Source organism: Anomaloglossus baeobatrachus, chromosome 11 (assembly GCF_048569485.1).
Source record: "Anomaloglossus baeobatrachus isolate aAnoBae1 chromosome 11, aAnoBae1.hap1, whole genome shotgun sequence".
Lineage (NCBI taxonomy): Eukaryota > Metazoa > Chordata > Amphibia > Anura > Aromobatidae > Anomaloglossus > Anomaloglossus baeobatrachus.
The window spans coordinates 138,666,688-138,688,413 of NC_134363.1; the positions used below are offsets into that span (position 1 = coordinate 138,666,688).

General features: G+C 46.1%; 1 protein-coding gene across 1 annotated transcript in view; it reads right to left on the reverse strand.

The window, feature by feature from the left end:
• The window catches only part of DFFB (DNA fragmentation factor subunit beta), a 63,074-nt gene that overhangs the window by 32,848 nt on the left and 8,500 nt on the right, over nt 1–21,726 (reverse strand). The window contains exons 2-4 of the mRNA XM_075329294.1: nt 16,383–16,509; nt 11,985–12,164; nt 8,685–8,764 (exon numbers count right to left, since the gene is read on the reverse strand). Of these exons, the coding sequence (XP_075185409.1) occupies nt 8,685–8,764; nt 11,985–12,164; nt 16,383–16,509 (387 nt within the window). The remainder of the gene's footprint in view (nt 1–8,684; nt 8,765–11,984; nt 12,165–16,382; nt 16,510–21,726) is intronic.

Consider the following 21,726-nt stretch of genomic DNA (forward strand, 5'->3'; position numbering starts at 1 on the left):
ATCCTTCCTCTGCCCTCTCCCCCCAACCTCGCACAACCGAAATGTGAGCAAGCTCTCACTCATCTGCTGAGTCTTCCATGCCCATCGCCAGTTCGTCCTCCATTTCTTCATGGGCTCCTGCACTTTCATCAACACTTTTTGCTGATACTATGCGCCCTTGTTAATCCCTCTCCCTCACCATGACTGCCGCATAGGTGCCGCTGACCATCTGGACCTCGTAGATCTTGTTATCCCTTCCGCATATGACTCCTCCTGTACTTCCTCCCCTTCCTCTTGTCCCAACACCTGACTCCGAATAATAATTACAGTGTGCTCCATCATGTAGATGACCAGAATTGTCACGCTGAGAATGACATTGCCAGTGCTAAACATCTTCGTCGACATTTCAAAACTGTGTAGCAGGGTGCATAGGTCCTTGATCTGACACCACTCCAGCAGCGTGATCTGCACCACCTCTGGATCAAGTTATCCCAGGCTATATGTCTTACCGTATTGCAGCAGGGTTCGGCGGTGCTGCCACACACGCTGCAACATGTGCAGATTCCAATTCCTGCGTGTCGAAACATCGCATTTACGGCGTTTAACTGCCAGACCCTAAGACTTCCGGAGTGATGAAAGTTGTTGAGCTGCTGTGTGCGCACGATGGAAGTGAGCACATAGTGAGCGTGCCCACTGCACAAGGCCATGTAGGCCGTGATGGTGTTTTAAAAATTGCTGGCGAATTCGGTTCAACACGTGAGCCCTAAAAGGCACGTGTGTCACATTGCCCTGAGGATGGCCCGCAGCCAGGTTTGCATCATTGCCGCACACGGCTGTTAAGTCACCAACGGAGTCCGCTCCGTCAATTTGTACTCCGGTCGCCAGGTGACAACGTGTTCCTTTCATGAATAGTGCTGATGATGGGAGAGTAGTCGATGCCAGCGGCGCAGGTGGACGCAGGTTATGCTCACCCACTGGGCTGCATTACCTTGACAGATGCAGAATCTCTGGCTGAATGTAGCTGGTGGGTATCTCACAGATGAAATACCATCATTCAGCTACAACCAATGGGAAGACACCACACCCTTTTTTATGCCCATCCTGTCTGCAGACCACTGCCAGACATAGCTATGAACCTCTGGTTAATTTTACCCCCAGTTCAGTTTTATGATTTTGTGTGCTTGTTACCTGACTACTTTTCCTGCTTGCTGTTTATGTACCTTGTTGGCCGATACGCATTTCACCTCTGCTTGTTTTCTGATTCTTTCCTGGCCGTCCCATTCTGTTCCTGTTCCTCAATTAATGTTTTGACCCTGCCTGACTACTATTCTCTGTAATAGCGGTGTGACTCACATTTCCCATACATTTCAAAGTAAAACTTTGACCGCCTGATGGCATTGAGCTCTGCTGCCAGCATAGTAAGGAGGTGTGTGGTAGTCCTTGTGCGCAGTTGCAAGGAAGGGTGGCCTGACCACACAGGGTTTGCGCCAAGGTAGAGGACCCACACGAGGTTGAAGAGGCAGAAGCAGTGTATTAACTTCTACATACAGAACAAGGATTGAAACAACTCGTGGGGACGGCAAGACTTGTACAGCAGACCCTTCTCCATCTCTCACCATAGTTTGCCAGTGCCCAGTCAGTGACATGTAATGACCCTGTCTATGCTTACTGGTCCAAGTATCTGTGTTGAAATGCACCCTGTCGCACACAGATTTTCTCAAGGAAGTGGTGATGTTGTGTGCGACATGCTGGTGTAGCGCGGGCATGCTTTTCTTGGAGAAGCAGTGGTGATTGGGCATCTGGTACTGGGGCACAGCGACAGACATAAGGTCTGTAAAATCCTGTGTGTCCACTACGCGTAAAGGCAGCATTTCGGTAGCCAACAGCTTACAGAGGGATAGAGTCAACCACTTAGCTTTGTCATGGGTCGCAGTAAGTGGCCTTTTATTTGACCACATCTGAGGGACAGAGATCTGGCTGCTGTCTGTAGACGGTGTTGAGTAGGGTGTCCCTGGAAAAATGCAGGTTTGTGAGAAAAGTGCAGGCGGAGACATGATGTTGGCTTCATCTTGCCTTCAGATCTGTTCATCTTGTATCATTTTTAAAAAACACAGCAAGCAAGGGTTACTCCAAGCGGAGTCTACCTTTTTTCCCCAAATTGGGCACACAGACACCCCATCAGTGGCAGGACTTGTGCCCTAGTTGCAAACAGGATGTTTTGATTTGCATCAAGCACATTCCAAATCCACAAGCATTTACTCTCCCCAGGATGACACAGGGGTAGTAAATTCCTTCTGGATCCATGACTTGTTCATTTTGATGAACGTCAGTCTGTCCACATTGTCACTGGACAGACGCGTGCGCTTATCTGTCAGCACACACCCAGCAGCACTGAAGACACGTTCAGAGACAACGCTGGCAGCTGGACACGACAAAATCTTCAAGGCGTAACTGGAGAGCTCTTGACATTTTTCTAGATTTGAAGCACAAAAGGAGCAAGGCTCCATTTGCAAAGTCATTGCATCGATGTTCATTTGGAGATACTCCTGTATCATCCTCTCCATCCGTTGACTATGTGACACACTTGATGTCTCTGGTGGCCTTGCAAAGGAGGGTCTAAAAAAATTATGAAAAGATTCCATAAAATTGCTGTTACCAGCACCAGATACGGTCCTACTGGTACGGGTAGACTGTTGAAGATGACGAGGCCGTCCCATGTTTGTCAAGTTACAACTGGGAGAATCACTCCCTTCACCTGCACGGTTGTTTGGTGTAAAAGCCGAGCTAAGATCGAGTAACAGCTTATGCTGATACTCCAGCATACGTGCGTCCCTTTCTATGGGTGGAATTATGTCACAAAATTTGGACTTGTCCCGGGGATCTAATAGTGTGGCAAGCCAGTAGTCATCATCACTTCTAATTTTGACAATACGAGGGTCATGTTGGAGGTAGTGCAACAAGAAGGCACTCATGTGTCTTGCGCAGCCATGCGGACCAAGTCCACGCTGTGTTTGTGGCATAGAGGTGCTAACCGTTCTTTCTTCCTCTGTCATCTCCCCCCAACCTCTTTCAACTTAAATTTGACCAAGGTCCTCCTCATCAGCTGAGTCTTCCATGTCCATGGACAGTTCGTCCTCCATATCTTCATGTCCTCCTGCACCTTCCTCAACATCTCGCCTGCTACCATGCGCCCTTGTTGATCCCTGTCCCCCATGGTCCCATGCCTGCCGCGTTGGTGATGATGAACGTCTGGACCTTGGTGATGTTGTTGTGTCTTGCGCATATGAATCCTCCTGTAGTTCCTCCCCTTCCTGTTGTCCCACCCCCTGACTCCGAATAGTGTTTAGCGTGTGCTCCAGCATGTAAATGACTGTAATCGTCATGCTGATAATGGCATTGTCAGCGCTAAACATATTCGTCGCCATGTCGAAACTGTGCAGAAGGGTGCATAGGTCCGTGATCTGAGATCACTCCATCAGGGTGATCTGCCCCACCTCTGCATCTCGTTGGCCCAGGCTATACGTCATGACGTATTGCACCAGGGCTCTGCGGTGCTGCCACAGTCGCTGTAACATGTGGAGAGTTGAATTCCAGCGTGTCGCCACATCGCATTTCAGGCGATGAACCGGCAGGCCGAAAGACTTCTGGAGCGATGCAAGTCGCTCAGCTGCGGCGCTTGAACGGCGGAAGTGAGCACTGCAGACAGTTTCCGTGCCCTGGTCAGAAGGCCATCTAGGCCGGGATAGTGTGTTAAAAATTGCTGGACAACAAGGTTCAACACGTGAGCCATACAAGGCACGTGTGTCACCTTGCCCAGGCGAAGGGCCGCACCCAGGTTTGCAGCATTGTCGCACACGGCCTTACCAGGCTGCAGGTTGAGTGGAGACAACCATTTATTAAACTCGGACCGCAGAGCTGACCACAACTCCTCAGCTGTGTGACTCTTATTCCCAAGACATGTCAAGCTAAAGACCGCCTGATGCCGTTGCGCTCTGCTGCCAGCATAGTAATGAGGGGTGCGTGATTCCTTCTGCGCAGTGAGAACGCTGGTGGCCTGACCAGGCAGGCTTGGGGCGGAGGTGGAGGACCCAGATGAGGTGGAGGATGCAGAAGCAGTGGCGGAACTTGGACAGACAGAGGATTGACACACAAGTCGTGGGGACGGCAAGACTTGTGCAGCAGACCCTTCACCATCTATCACCATAGTTACCCAGTGCCCAGTCAGCGACATGTAACGTCCCTGTCCATGCTTACTGATCCAAGTATCGGTGCTGAAATTCACCCGTTCACACACAGAGTTTCTCAAGGAAGCGGTGATATTGTGTGCGACATGCTGGTGTAGCGCGGGCACACCTTTCTTAGAGAAGTAGTGGCGACTAGGCATCTGGTACTGGGGCACAGCGACAGATATAAGGTCTCTAAAATCCTGTGTGTCCACTAGGCGGAAAGGCAGCATTTCTGTAGCCAACAGCTTACAGAGGGATAGAGTCAACCTCTTCGCTTTGTCATGGGTCGAAGGAAGTGGCCTTTTATTTGACCACATCTGAGGGACAGAGATCTGGCTGCTGTGTGTAGACGGTGTTGAGTAGGGTGTCCCTGGAAAAATGCAGCTTTGGGAGGAAAGTGCAGGCGGAGACATGATGTTGCCTTCATCCAAAGTTGGTGCTATCGATGTCTGAGAGAGCTGTACACACTCACTTGTTTCCCCTTCCAAACCAACTGACGACCTACCAAGCAAACTGCCTGTTGCGGTTACAGTGGTGGAAGTTGTGGGTGGAAAAACAGGTGTGACAGCTGTCCCCACAGTCCTAGAAGATGACGAGCGCGCGGATGCCCTGGAAGGGGCAGGCGGTGGATGGTTGGCTCCACTAGGCCGCATTGCAGCACGGTGAGCTTCCCACCAGGCCATATGATATTTATTCATGTGACGATTCATGGAAGAAGTTGTCAAACTGCTGAGGTTTTGACCTCTACTAAGATAACCATGGCAAATGTTACAGATCACATAATTTGGCCGATCTTTTTTTATGTCAAAAAAGGACCAGGCTAGGCAAGGCTTAGAGGCCATGCGACCTGTTGATCCACCCCGAATAATGCTCAGAGGCAGAGTGGTGGCTGAGGATGCAGTTGTAGACGTGCTACCAGTGCTCCGACTGTGTCCAGGAAGGCGCCAGGTTACTTCGACGTCGGTTGCATCCTCCTCCACCGCCTCTATTGACCTCCTCGAGTGTCTGACTGTGGGTTGACAGTAGGTGGGATCTAGAACTTCATCATCAATTGTTGTGTTTGCACTCCCCTCCCCCTCAGACCGAGTTTCTTCTTGCCCTGACCGAATATTTAAGTTGTCATCCCAATCGGGTATCTGCGTCTCATCTTCATCAGTATGTTCCTCATTGCCTATAACCACAGTTGTTGGAAAGGCAGCATTTTGGTAGCCAACAGTTTGCATTTTATGAAAGTCAACCTCCAAGCCATGTCATGCCCTTCTAAAAGCATGTATAACACAGCGAGGGGACTCCAACCACAGTCTCCCTCGTTGCCACTCACTGGGCCACACACACCCCACTTGACTGGCATCGGTTGAGCCCCCTTTTGAAAAAGAAAAAGATGCTTTGCATGAAGCACTCTCAAAAATACGCGTGCCTTTCCCGTCCCCTGGCTGACCCCGGGGAAGAAAAGTCCTCTGAGAGCCATGACTTGTTCATCTTGGTTCTTTTAGAAACACAGCGAGGGGACTCCAACCACAGTCTCCCTCGTTGCCACTCACTGGGCCACACACACCCCACTTGACTGGCATCGGTTGAGCCCCCTTTTGAAAAAGAAAAAGATGCTTTGCATGAAGCACTCTCAAAAATACGCGTGCCTTTCCCGTCCCCTGGCTGACCCCGGGGAAGAAAAGTCCTCTGAGAGCCATGACTTGTTCATCTTGGTTCTTTTAGAAACACAGCGAGGGGACTCCAACCACAGTCTCCCTCGTTGCCACTCACTGGGCCACACACACCCCACTTGACTGGCATCGGTTGAGCCCCCTTTTGAAAAAGAAAAAGATGCTTTGCATGAAGCACTCTCAAAAATACGCGTGCCTTTCCCGTCCCCTGGCTGACCCCGGGGAAGAAAAGTCCTCTGAGAGCCATGACTTGTTCATCTTGGTTCTTTTAGAAACACAGCGAGGGGACTCCAACCACAGTCTCCCTCGTTGCCACTCACTGGGCCACACACACCCCACTTGACTGGCATCGGTTGAGCCCCCTTTTGAAAAAGAAAAAGATGCTTTGCATGAAGCACTCTCAAAAATACGCGTGCCTTTCCCGTCCCCTGGCTGACCCCGGGGAAGAAAAGTCCTCTGAGAGCCATGACTTGTTCATCTTGGTTCTTTTAGAAACACAGCGAGGGGACTCCAACCACAGTCTCCCTCGTTGCCACTCACTGGGCCACACACACCCCACTTGACTGGCATCGGTTGAGCCCCCTTTTGAAAAAGAAAAAGATGCTTTGCATGAAGCACTCTCAAAAATACGCGTGCCTTTCCCGTCCCCTGGCTGACCCCGGGGAAGAAAAGTCCTCTGAGAGCCATGACTTGTTCATCTTGGTTCTTTTAGAAACACAGCGAGGGGACTCCAACCACAGTCTCCCTCGTTGCCACTCACTGGGCCACACACACCCCACTTGACTGGCATCGGTTGAGCCCCCTTTTGAAAAAGAAAAAGATGCTTTGCATGAAGCACTCTCAAAAATACGCGTGCCTTTCCCGTCCCCTGGCTGACCCCGGGGAAGAAAAGTCCTCTGAGAGCCATGTCCACATTGTCAGTGGACAGACACGTGTGCTTATCTGCCAGCAGACCCACAGCAGCACTGAAGACAGGTTCCGAGAGAACGCTGGCTGCAGGACACGACAAGATCCCCAAGACGTACGTGGCGAGCTCAGGCAATTTATCAAGATTGGAAGCCAAGAATGAGCAGGGCTCAAGTTGCACAATAATGGCATGTTTCCTTGCATATACTCATATATCTGTGTGTCCTCCTCTTTTTCCTTGTCCAGCTCTTTTGTTTTCGCATGAGTATATGTCCTTGTCACTTTCCCATGTGTTGTGAGTTGTTTGTGACCTTTTGGACACCTTTGAGGGTGTTTTCTAGGTGTTTTTCTGTGTTTGTGATTGCCTGCCATTGTTTCCTATGCAGTTCGAGTTCGGTTCGTCGAACGTTCGACGAACCGAACTCGAACGGGAGGTCCGTTCGGCGAACCAACCTCGAGCCGAACCGCGACCGGTTCGCTCATCTCTACTCATCAGTATGTCTTTGGAGTGTGGGAGGAAACCGGAGAACCTGGAGGAAACCCACGCAAACATTGGGAGAAAATATAACCGCCTTGCAGATGTTGTCCTTGGTGGGATTTAAATCCAGGACCCCAGCGCTGCAAGACTGCAGATCTGTGTCGCTGTCAGGTCCCTTTGCTGTTCCAGCTATTGCACTGCAGCTCTCACAAACACTCCACGCGAGTGATACGGCTTCCAGTCACCAGGGGGAGCCAACCGCTCTGATTTGTATGTGAGAGCCCAATCACTTGTCAACTCTAAGGGGTACTTTGCACACTACGACATCGCAGGTGCGATGCCGGTGGGGTCATGTCGAAAGTGACGCACTTCCTGCGTCGCTCTCGACATTGTAGTGTGTAAATCCTAGATGATACGATTAAAGAGCGCAAAATCGTCGTAATCGTATCATCGGTGTAGCGTCGGCGAATTCCATAATTACGCTGATCTGACGGCACGATGTTGTTCCTCGTTCCTGCGGCAGCACACATCGCTGTGTGTGAAGTCGCAGGAGCGAGGAACATCTCCTACCTGCGTCCTGGCTGCAATGGCTCATCTCCGCCCCTCCGCTCCTATTGGCCGCCTACCGTGTGACGTCGCAGTGACGCCACACGACCCGCCCCTTTTATAAGGAGGCGGGTCGCCGGCCAGAGCGACGTCGCACGACAGGTGAGTGCATGTGAAGCTGCCGTAGCGATAATATTGGCTAGGGCAGCTATCACCATGATATTGCAGCTGCGACGGGGGCGGGGACTATCGCGCTCGGCATCGCAGCATCGGCTTGCGATGTCGTAGTGTGCAAAGTGCCCCTAATTGTTTGGGGTCTGGTAAGTGCAATTCTTTTAGAGGGTGTCAGCTTTCTTTTGGGGATAAACTTAGCAGAATAATAAATGTAGGCAGGTAATTTAAACGTTTGTAAATATGGTCTGTACCCACCACTATAGGACTGGATCTGTACCATGAGAATAGCGGATCAGATAAGAAAATGTGCAACTTATCCAGTAATAGGAATAACACAAAATGTGGATGTTCCAGAATGTGAACATAATTATATTTGAATAAATGTTGATTTTTTTGCTCAAGAATAAATGTGGATTTTTGTTCACGGGAAAATATAAGACATTCCCTATAAATTAGTGCATCTTTCGGAGCAAAAAATAATGTAAGACCCTGTCTTATTTTCAGAAAAACTTGGGTAGTACATGGTCATGCCAAGTTTTGCAGTGCGAGAGACATTCTCTGTGGCAGCTCTCCGGACAGGGGAAGGGCTGGGACATCGACCACCATCTTTCATAGCTATTTATGGCCTAATAGAGCAGAAAGATGGGAGTTGTGGACTCCAACAGACAATTGTCCTTATTGGACAGCAGCCTCGTTGTACGGATATGTGTTTACCTCGTTCAGGTAACTGCGGATTCTTCTTCTACAGCAATCCCTCATATAACTGGACTTGTTCTTGAATCGCTCATCTATTCCTAGAAAAAGAAAAAAAAAAAAAAAAAAAGAAGAAAAACAGATGTCGGTGAGCAAACACTGTCACGGCAGTACAGACCTGCTGCCTCCATAACGGTCTTCTGTGGTGAAAATCAAAAGTGTGAACAATATACAGTGAAGGAAATGGATATTTGATCCCTTGCTGATTTTGCAAGTTTGCCCACTGACAAAGACATCAACAGTCTATAATTTTAAGGGAAGGTTGAGACATAGGGCGGCTTTGCACGTTGCGACATCGCAAGCCGATGCTGCGATATCGCACGAGATAGTCCCCGCCCCCGTCGCAGGTACGATATCTTGTGATAGCTGGCGTAGCAAACATTATCGCTACGCCAGCTTCACATGCACTCACCTGCCCTGCGACCGTCACTCTGGCCGGCGACCCGCCTCCTTCCTAAGGGGGCGGGTCGTGCGGCGTCAAAGCGACGTCACACGGCAGGCGGCCAATAGCGGCGGAGGGGCGGAGATGAGCAGGATGTAAACATCCCGCCCACCTCCTTCCTTCCGCATATCCTACGGAAGCTGCGGTGACGCCGGTAGGAGATGTTCCTCGCTCCTGCGGCTTCACACACAGCGATGTGTGCTGCCGCAGGAGCGAGGAACTACATCGGACCGTCACGTCAGCGTAATTATGGATTACGCCGACGCTGCACCGATGATACGATTACTACGCTTTTGCGCTCGTTAAATCGTATCGTCTAGGCTTTACACACTATGATGTCGCATGCGATGCCGGATGTGCGTCACTTTCAATTTGACCCCACCGACATCGCACCTGCGATGTCGTAGTGTGCAAAGCCCGCCATAGACTATCCAAAATAAAATCCAGAAAGTCACATTGTGTCATTCCCCGTCCTGTGTCCTCCCCAAGCCCTGCGGTTCTGGTCCCCGCTGGCTATGGAGCGTTCCCGCAGAGTCACCGGGGGTGGAACAGCTCCTGACCATCCTCTACTTACCGTTTCCAGCGAGCGTACGCAGGGAACGCATGTTCCCTACTCTCCGGTACTCGTAGTAACATAGCAGAGTGCGTAGCATACACTAAGGATCATGTGATCTCTAACTCTTCCCCTCCCTGTGACATCTTCGCAGGTCCTGTTAGTGCAGAGCTGTCCTGAGTGCTTTTCCCTCCTAGCCTATTGCTGAGCAGCTCTGTGTATATAAAGCACCCTCCCCTTATTGGAGGTGCCTGGGCAACTTTTCCTATCCCTAGGTATGTTGTCAGTAAAGGGGTCGCGCTGGGTACCTCTTCCTGTGCCTCTTACTAATGTGTCTTTTCCTATCCTTAGAATTACCTCCATTTGCTATCTCTCCGGAGTCGCTGCTTCTTTTACGCCTAAAGGATCCGTAAGCTGGGCCTAATCCTTGGTGCCAAACTTTACATCCGGTTTCACATCCACAGAGTCAAATCGCATCTGCAGTACCGCATCTGGATAAGCCACTTCCACTAGATCTGCACATATGCTGTGTCTTGCCACGTTGTGCCGTGCCACTGTCCGGACGCACTACCCATAGACTTTGCATTATCCCCGTGATTCAGTGAGTCGTACCATCGTCTTGGAGATCGTGCATTTGGGCCCCTGGGGTTGTGCCGGACAGCCCCTGTATAGGGGTTCGCTCACGGTTGCTCCTCCAGGGGAGTCCGGTGCATGGTCCGGTGGAGCCTCTCCCGGTCATTCTCGCATTCCTCACCTGTTTAGTGATTGTCAATAAATCTTGTCTATTACTCACCACCTACGCTCTTCCGTGTCCTGTCTGAGGTCAGCTACCGCAGCTCAACTGTGGTCTAGTGGGTCCACACAGAGAGCATAACACATTGTATACTGTAAATTATATAAATTTATTTGCATTTTGCAGAGAGAAATAAGTATGTGATCCCTCTGGCACACAAGCCCTCTGACTTTCTGCACGCGGACACCCAGGTGCAGTGTCCTGACGAAGCGGAAGCGAAACGCGTCGAGGTGCTGGGCAGTGTGGTCTGACCTCTGGGTTTCTTGGATTTTGCTGTATTCATCACCCGTTGGATTATAGGTGGCTGGTTGCAATCATTGATCCCGGCTTTTTTCTTATAAAATTTGCCTGAAGAGGTATATATGTATATATTGTGTGATTAGGACAGGTGATGATACTGTTCTCTTTGTGTCCTTAATTATGCCGGGTCAGCCACCCTATACCTTCTTTGCACTATGCACTTTATACCATTGATGAGGTGATTTTGACCAGCAGAAATGATATATGTGTGATTATGTATATACCCAGAGGTTTAAAATGTGCAATATCTTTCTCTTTTGGAATATTTATAGTTATTGTACCACACTGCACCAGTTTTTGTCTTATGGATGTTTTTATGGGGTAGCGAATTTTAAAATCTGTGGGTACCAGCACTTTATTTTGTATTTATGATGTAATAAAGATATATAATATATACAGAATCACTGTTGATGATTTATACAGTGTTTGCGCAAACTCAAAAATTTTTTGGTTCTCAGTTTTGATCTGGTGAGGTTGCCATAATTTATGGTGGGTTGATATGGAGTTCTATTTCCTGTTTTGGCTTAATATGTCTGGGTGTCCACCTGCAGAAAGTGTATACACCCAAAAATGGTGCATCTCAGGGCTCAGTGTGACTCCGTCTGCTCTATTATAGTCAATGACCCCGTCGGAACATGCATCTGAAACCTGTTTTGCGGGGGGTTCAGGCGGAAGCTTCAACGGGACCAGTGAACGTAGCTAATAATGCAATGTAAAAGCGGCCTAACAATCTGTCCACAAAGGAACTTGTCCTCCTACAGCCCACCAAAGCAATTTCCCTTCCGACGCATTTGAAGCCCCATAAACTGTGTCCTACAAGCCCCCCAAAGAAGGGGTGATGTCTCTAACTCACCTATATACTTCATTCTTTAAGTACTCCACCATATTTTTTTCAACTGGTGCCACTTTGTCACTGTCTGCCCCCCTCAACCTCCTCTTGAGCTGTACAAGCTGACGTCAAAGAAAAACTGCCCCCCGCTGATCAAAGGGTGGTAGGTTAGCGGTGTGCCACTTTGACCAGTGGTTGGATCGACATACTGGCATGTAATTTTCCTGCCACCCCCATCCAGTAATCAGATTGCCAACTTCCAAACACTGGTCGCATATCCTAGGCCTACATCACCAATGTCTATTGCATGCCAGCCCCTTTAAGTTGGGAAATCATCAACAAACCTTTAAACCAAGACTTGTCGTCTTTCCGTTTTTCTGCTTTAAAATGGCTATCCAGGTTTTGAATGATGTTCTGACAGATCGTCCTCATCTCCGCAGCCTGTCCGTCAGTCTGTATCTCTCTTACCGCTTCAATAATTTCTGGCTGTCTCGTGTATAATTGATTCAGCAAGTGCTTAACGTCTATCAAGAAAAAAAAAATATGTACAGGGGTACGGAAAGTATTCAGACCCCTTTACATTTTTCACTCTTTTCTTTTTTTTTCATTTTTCACTCTTTGTTTCGTTACAACCATTTGGTAAATTCAAAAAAGTTCATTTTTTTTCTCATTAATGTACACTCTTCACCCCCTCCCCCATCTTGACAGAAAAAACACAGAAATGTAGAAATTTTTGCTAATTTATTAAACAAGAAATACTGAAATATCACATGGTCATAAGTATTCAGACCCTTTGCTCAGACACTCATTGAAGTCACATGCTGTCCATTTCCTTGTGATCCTCCTTGAGATGGTTCTACTCCTTCATTGCAGTCCAGCTGTGTGTAATTAAGCTGATAGGACTTGATTTGGAAAGGCGCACACCTGTCTATATAAGACCTCACAGCTCACAGTGCATGTCACACCAAATGAGAATCATGAGGTCAAAGGAACTGCCCAAGGAGCTCAGAGACAGAAGTGTGGCAAGGTACAGATCTGGCCAAGGTTACAAAAGAATTTCTGCAGTATTTAAGGTTCCTAAGAGCATAATGACCTCCATAATCCTTAAATGGAAGACGTTTGGGACCACCAGAACTCTTCCTAGACCTGGCCGTCCAGCCAAACTGAGTAATTGCAGGAGAAGAGTCTTGATGAGAGAGGTACAGAAGAACCCCAAGATCACTGTGGCTGAATTCCAGAGATGCAGTAGGGAGATGGGAGAAAGTTCCACAATGTCAACTATCACTGCAGCCCTCCACAGTTGGGCCTTTATGGCAGAGGGGCCCGACGGAAGGCTCTCCTCAATGCAAGACATATGAAAACCCGCATAAAGTTTGCAAAAAAACACATAAAGGACTCCCAGACTATAAGAAATAAGATTCTTTGATCTGATGAAATGAAGATAGAACTTTTTGGTGATAATTTTAAGTGCTTTGTGTGGAGAAAACCAGGCACTGCTCATCACCTGCCCAATACAATCCCCACAGTGAAACATGGTGGTGGCAGCATCATGCTATGGGGGTGTTTTTCAGCTGCAGGGACAAGAATGTCAATTATGGCCCGTACTCAAAGAAGGAGGGCAGTAAATGTTGTACCTGCTGGTTTTAGCACATGCTCAGTGAGTAAAATGGGTAGCTCAAGACATTGTACTCAAGGAGAAAGAACTTTACTTAAGAAGGTAATTGGAGAGAGTAAAGCAAATAAAGAAGTGCAGAAAATAAATTGGCTGCTCAGCTAAAAAGATTTCCAAAGCTTTAACATGGCAAACAAAACCCGAAAACGCGTGGTAGGCAACAAAGTACTACCATTTGCATAGATCACAGAATTACAAGAATGGCAAAGAAGCATCCAGGGAAATCAAAGATGATCTCCAGTCACTTGTGAGTCCTCCAACCATCAGAAGGCGTCTATATGAAGCCAAACTACCTGCAAGAAACCCTCGTCAAGTAGCACTTATGAAAAAAGGAAATGAAAATGCAGGCGCTGCTATATTTTTGAATGCGCAAACCAACATTGAAGCAATTATATACATTTTATTAACAAAAATTCATTAGTACAAATATGGTTGCAAAATGACAGCTAGAGAGTGGGAACAGAGGGCGACTGCTGCACAAGGAGTAGAGAATTTTTTTCCAATCATAAATCAATGAAGTGGAGCAATGGGACCATACGATGGAAAGAATCACGCAACATACAAAGTAGACAAGGTCAATGCAAAGAGTAAAGGCCGGGGCTCCTCCTAAACAGAATCAATAGACATGGAGGATATAAACATTAACCCCATCATGGCAAAAGTAAGCCACAATTGACCACTTAAGGTTACACGAACGGACCCATACAATAAAGTTGTTATACCCACATTAAATGAATTATTAAAATAGTATTACCTAGGCAGAAGAACACCCTGTCTGGAAACCTCCTACGCACGTTTCGACCGGTAGTCTTTTTCCAGGGAGAAAAGTAAGTAAGATTAAGTGGTCAATTGTGGCTTACTTTTGCCATGATGGGGTTAATGTTTATATCCTCCATGTCTATTGATTCTGTTTAGGAGGAGCCCCGGCCTTTACTCTTTGCATTGACCTTGTCTACTTTGTATGTTGCGTGATTCTTTCCATCGTATGGTCCCATTGCTCCACTTCATTGATTTATGATTGGAAAAAAATTCTCTACTCCTTGTGCAGCAGTCGCCCTCTGTTCCCACTCTCTAGCTGTCATTTTGCAACCATATTTGTACTAATGAATTTTTGTTAATAAAATGTATATAATCGCTTCAATGTTGGTTTGCGCAATTTTTCTATATGATTTATGATATTTTGCGCTGACAGATAGGTCTGAATTTTGTTTGTATCTGTTTCTGACCTATATTTCTAGCTAATTTGCTGATCTTATATTTTTGAATGGCCTATTATTCTTTTTTCTTTATTTTCAATATATAAATTGATATTCTGTTCATTTTTCATTTGGAATTGAAATTACAGAGCCTTTGTGTATATGGAAATAATTGCTGTTATGAGCTTTTTCTCAGTTTTAAACACAATACTATTGTTTAGCATATAACTGTAGATAGTTGCAAATGTTGCAAAAGGGAACCAACCACCTGGATTTTGTGATATGAAGTAAAGGCAGTGCTATATAGGCACTAGGATGCTGATTGTAGGCATACATGTTATAGAAAGATCGGGTGCTTGGTTGCAGAAATATCTTTAATCAAAGTTGCAGAAATGCCCTGCACTTTGATTGATGTGTGCAGCAGATGCAGGCCTTTGTGGTCGTGTGCTCGACATTTATTCCTCCTCCAGCATCCTCGTGGCTTGCCCCCTTTTCTTTATTTGAATATCATGCTGCCATTGCTGTTTTTGGCGCATGCGTATTGCCACAGTAATTCTGTCTTCATTTAAATGGCGCCAGAGTCCGCGCATGCGCGAACTGCAATTTCTGGCACCATTTTATTGAAGACACCTTTCACGGTCATCTCCCTTGGAGATTAGTGACAGGCTCAGGTTCGCAGTCTCTGTTATACCATCTGAGACTATATGTGTTTTTTACTTTTTGCGTACACGGGGTTAATGTCAGTTTTTCCTTGCCAGCAGCAAGCTCATTACCAATGCTCAGGTGTTTCCGCTGATGACCACTCCCAACCTGCATAAATACCCTCTGCTTCCAGCAGAGGGTGCCGGTTATTCAGAATTAATTCTGGAGCTTGGTCCGGAGAGTGAAGGAGGTGTTTTCTGCTGCTTCTGCCTCCTGTAGTTTGGTGTGGAAGTTACCCTGTTGTTCAGTTACCTTCTCCTTACTTTATTTACCCCCTGTGCACCTTCTTATAGTCTCCCTGCTGTTTGTTTATGGTGTGCTTGAGTTTTTTTAGCCCCACTTGCTGTATTGTTTGTGACTACTGTTTCGGCCCCTCCCTTGGGTGGTAGGTGTGGTGATTGTTACATGAAGGCCGTGGACAGGAGATAGGAACACACTGGTGGCTCAGACCTCACTAACATCAAGTGTACCTCTGGGTTGAGGGTCAGATCAGGGCGTTACCTAGTCTGAGGGCCAGTTTAGTGGTCCCTATCCAGTCACACCCAGCGTGACAACACTGCGGTGAAAACTAAGTGCGGCAGGGGTGCGTGCACAAGTGTAAAAAAATCTGCTATAGGCTTCACTGCAGTGTCAGGCGCGGGAGATCGGGGTGCGCACTCCGGCTCTATTTTAATGAAGAAAGAATTATTGTGCAATGTGCATGCACTGCCAAAGGAAACAATGGTGGTGCGGCGCAAAATTCAAATAAAGAAAATATAGCACGTCAGAGAGGACGCCATAGGAGGAATTTACAGTGAGGACCCGACCCACAAAGAACCACCCCTGTTGCAACCGTCAATCAAAGTGCAGTGCATTTCTGCAACTTTGATTAACTATATTTCTGCAACCAAGCATCGGATCTTTGTATAGCAGGTAAATCTGGATTCAGCATCTTACTGCCTGCATGGCACTGCCTTTACCTCATATAGCAAAATCCTGCTGGGTGGTCCTCTTTAATTAAAGGGGGTTGTACAGCGCCTCTTATTTCTACATTGGAGGAATCGTGCAAAGCCCAGCAGCTATGAGGCATGAATGTTAATCCTTGGAATAGACTTGTTAATGACACCATGGAAAAGGTCCATCCCGCGGGGGACGATCTATTCCATAAGCATCTACAAAAGTGAAATACTCACTTCCCTCCCACGTCTGTCCGGGAGTAAGAAGGACAAGATCTGTGTGATCTGGAAGACTCAGCAGATATTCCTCACTTAATTCTGTGCCGTCCTCAGCCAAACACACCCGGGACTTCTTCAGGGGCAGCTACAAGGAGGGTAAAAAGAAAAAAGTGTCAATTCCGTCTGCACTTTTACAGTATTTTTAACCCATTGAAAGTATTGAGACTGAAAAAAAAAAACGCAACGGAACATGGCTGTGGCGCTGACGTCACCCGGCCCATATACCGCGCCGCCCTGATGACTCCGAGATAACACTATCCACTCACAGAGACACATTACTACTTTATAACGATAAGGAATTTACATTATGAGCCCCGATGGGGATGGAGGCGAAAATGTCTGTACGGTGTTGTGGTATACGATGGCGCTATATAAGTGAGTATAATAATAAATAAGGTAACCCATCGGCGCCCCAGAATTGCCTCACAGACGCCCCACTGAGATTGCAGCACTCAGAGACTGACAGCCGTAAGGGGCCGGAGTGAATAGAGGCAGGAGCCGGCTGTATAACGCTGCCAGCACCTCCCCAGAGTGGCCAGATGTTACCGCAGCTAAATAGTGGATAGAACTAGGGGGGACAGTGGCAGCGAGTTGTGGAGATGGCCGAATCTTGCACCACGACTGGTATAAATATGCTGCAAACTGTGTGCTACATGGTACAGAGCAGTAACCCATAATACAATTATATTCTGCATATAATATTATATATATATAAACATAACATAATATACAGAGGAAGGTGGAAAGAAATCCATGCACCTCCTGCGGAAACAACACTGACGAGATGTACGGAGCAGATATCTATACACACATACCGTGTATAATAAACATACATGTACACACATAGATAATACAATTCATACAGATTATACACAAATAATAATAATAAAAAAAACATACACAAGATACACACATATATAATACACATACACATGAATATTACACACACAATACAGGTTATACACATACTAATAATGCTGAAGCCGTAATAAACATATACACACACAGATGATACAAAGACATAAAATACATATGTAGCGCCCGGTCCCGGTCCGGCATCCCTGCACACTCCTGATCCCAGGCCGCGGCGAGGGTGCCGCTGTCGTCACCTGCCTGCCAGTCCCATGTGCACTGATCATGCAATAGTGTCTGCAACAGCCTCCTCCTGCTTCTAGGCCACATGCAGGCCTTCTCGGAGTGCCCATAGGGTGAGCAAGAGGCCACGCCCCCTTTCTTAAAAGGTCGGCCTCCCATTACCCAGAAGTGATTCTTGAGGTCAGCTATCAGCCTGAAGGTATTTAAGACTGCCTCCCTTTAGGGGAGGTGCCTGAGCAATGTTGCCTATCCTTAGTGTGTTGCTAGTGCTCAGGTCCCATACCCGCTACTGTGTCTAGTTATGTGTCCTAGTACCAGTTACTTGTTCTGCTAACCTGGGTCTCTTCTTACAGTCTCTTTACTGTTACTACCTCCGTGCTGCAACATCCGAGCACATCTGTACCTGACGTCGAGACTGACCAGTTTGTCAAAGCCGACATTACTGGTTCTGGCTGCCGTGCAATTAAGCCCCCTGGGGCTGCACCTGACAATCCCTGTATAGGGACCATAACAACATATTACACATATACACACACAATACATACAGATTATACACACATATTATATTATTACTATGTGTGTGTATAATATGTGTGTGTGTGTATAATATGTGTGTGTGTGTGTATTAATAATTATTTCACAATACACAAACGGTAATAAAGATACCCAACATATACACACATTAGAAATACACATACATACATAAATACATACAGTGCTGGCCAAAAGTATTGGCCCCCTGCAATTCTGTCAGATAATACTCAGTTTCTTCCTGAAAATGATTGCAATCACAAATTCTTTGGTATTATCTTCATTTATTTTGCTTGCAATGAAAAAACACAAAAGAGAATGAAACAAAAATCAAATCATTGATCATTTCACACAAAACTCCAAAAATGGGCCAGACAAAAGTATTGGCACCCTTAGCCTAATACTTGGTAGCACAACCTTTAGCCAAAATAACTGCGAACAACCTCTTCCGGTAACCATCAATGAGTTTCTTACAATGCTCTGCTGGAATTTTAGACCATTCTTCTTTGGCAAACTGCTCCAGGTCCCTGAGATTTGAAGGGTGCCTTCTCCAAACTGCCATTTTGAGATCTCTCCACAGGTGTTCTATGGGATTCAGGTCTGGACTCATTGCTGGCCACTTTAGTAGTCTCCAGTGCTTTCTATCAAACCATTTTCTAGTGCTTTTTGAAGTGTGTTTTGGGTCATTGTCCTGCTGGAAGACCAATGACCTCTGAGGGAGACCCAGCTTTCTCACACTGGGCCCTACATTATGCTGCAAAATGTGTTGGTAGTCTTCAGACTTCATAATGCCATGCACACGGTCAAGCAGTCCAGTGCCAGAGGCAGCAAAGCAACCCCAAAACATCAGGGAACCTCCGCCATGTTTGACTGTAGGGACCGTGTTCTTTTCTTTGAATGCCTCTTTTTTTTTCCTGTAAACTCTATGTTGATGGATTTTCCCAAAAAGCTCTACTTTTGTCTCATCTGACCAGAGAACATTCTTCCAAAACATTTTAGGCTTTCTCAGGTAAGTTTTGGCAAACTCCAGCCTGGCTTTTTTATGTCTCGGGGTAAGAAGTGGGGTCTTCCTGGCTATCCTACCATACAGTCCCTTTTCATTCAGACGCCGACGGATAGTACGGGTTTACACTGTTGTACCCTTGGACTGCAGGGCAGCTTGAACTTGTTTGGATGTTAGTCGAGGTTCTTTATCCACCATCCGCACAATCTTGCGTTGAAATCTCTCGGCAATTTTTCTTTTCCTTCCACATCTAGGGAGATTAGCCACAGTGCCATGGGCTTTACACTTCTTGATGACACTGCGCACCGTAGACACAGGAATTTTCAGGTCTTTGGAGATGGACTTGTAGCCTTGAGATTGCTCATGCTTCCTCACAATTTGGATTCTCAAGTCCTCAGACAGTTCTTTGGTCTTCTTTCTTTTCTCCATGCTCAATGTGGCACACACAAGGACACAGGACAGAGGTTGAGTCAACTTTAATCCATGTCACCTGCTGCAAGTGTGATTTAGTTATTGCCAACACCTGTTCGGTGCCACAGGTAAGTTACAGGGGCTGTTAATTACACAAATTACAGAAGCATCACATGAGTTTTCAAACAGTGCCAATACTTTTGTCCACCCCCTTTTTTATGTTTGGTGTGGAATTATATCCAATTTGGCTTTATGACATTTTTTTTTCCATTGAAGACAAATTAAATGAAGATAATAATACCAAAGAATTTGTGATTGCAATCATTTTCAGGAAGAAACGGAGTATTATCTGACAGAATTGCAGGGGTGCCAATACTTTTGGCCAGCACTGTACATACATACTGTACATACAATATATATTATATATATATATATATATATATATATATATACATATATATATATATACAGCTCTGGCAAAAATTAAGGGACCACTGCAAAATGTTCAGTTTTTCTGATTTTCCTCTTTATAGGTATATCTTTGAGTAAAGTGTAAATTGTTTTTTTATTCTATAAAATACTGACGTCTCCGAATTTCCAAGCAAAAATTTTGTATTTATTTTCTGAAAATGAGAAATGGTCAAATTAACAAAACAATGCATTGGTTCCACACCTCAAATAATGCAAAGAAAACAAGTTTATAATCATTTAGAAACAACAATACTAATAATGTTTTACCTCAGGAAGAGTTCAGAAATCAATATTTTGTGGAATAACCATGATTATTAATCACAACTTTCATGCGTCTTGGCTGCTTTCCACCAGTCTGTCACACTGCTTTTGGGTGACCTTATGCCACTCCTGGTGCAAAAATGTAAGCAATTCTTCTTTGTTTGATGACTTGTGACAATCCATCTTCCTCTTGATTACATTCCAGAGGTTTTCAATGGCGTTCAGGTCTGGAGATTGGGCTGGCCATGACAGGGTTTTGATGTGGTGGTCCTTCATCCACACATTGTTTGACCTAGCTGTGTGGCATGGCGCATTGTCCTGCTAGAAAAAACAGTCCTTAGCGTTAGGGAACATTGCCTAAACAGAAGGAAGCAACTGTTTTTCCAGGATAACCTTATATTCGGCTTGATTCATACGTCCTTCGCAAAGTTTAATCTGCCCAATTCCAGCCTTGCTGAAGCATCCCCAGATCATCACTGATCCTCCACCAAATTTCACAGTTTGTGCAGGACACTGTGGCTTGTACGCCTCTCCAGGTCTCTGTCTAACCATTAGACGACCAGGTCTTGGGCAAAGCTGAAAATTAGACTCATCAGAGAAGATTACCTTACTCTAGACCTCTATGGTACAATCCTTATGGTCTTTGGCAAACTTCAGCCTGGCTTCTCATTGATGAAAGGCTTTTTTCTAGCTTTACATGACTTGATAGTACAATACTACAAAAAGATCTGGATAAGATGTCAGAATGGGCAGATACTTGGCAAATGAGATTTAATGTTGATAAATGTAAAGTAATGCACCTAGGACGGAGTAATCCTATAACTGTGTATACATTAAATGGAAGTAAACTCGGGACTACAGAACAGGAGAAGGACTTGGGAATTCTCATTACAAATAAGCTGAGCAGCAGCACTCAATGTCAAGCAGCAGCTGCAAAAGCAAACAAGATTCTAGGGTGTATAAAAAGAGAGATTAGATCCCGTGATCCCAACGTATTGTTACCCCTCTATAAATCACTTGTAAGGCCACATCTAGAATACGGGATCTAGTTTTGGGCTCCACATTTTAAAAAGGACATTCAGAAGTTAGAGTCAGTTCTAAGGCGGGCAACTAGACTATTACAAGGAATGGAGGCCGCCATATGATGAGAGGTTGGAAAAGTTAGGTCTGTTTAGCTTAGAAAAAAGACGTCTCAGAGGAGATCTCATTTATATGTATAAATACATGTGTGGTCAATATAAAGGACTGGCACATGACTTATTTCTTCCAAAGACAGTACTAAGGACCAGGGGGCACTCACTGCGAGTGGAAGAAAAGCGATTCCGACACCTAAATAGGAAAGGGTTCTTTACAGTTAGAGCAGTCAGACTGTGGAATGCACTACCACAAGAGGTAGTAATGGCAGATACTATAACAGCTTTTATATCAGGGCTGGATGATTTCCTCAGTACACACAACATTGTGGGTTATAAATGACTTGGTGACCAAATGTAGAACTGGTGGAGGAAGGGGGAACTAGATGGACCTAGG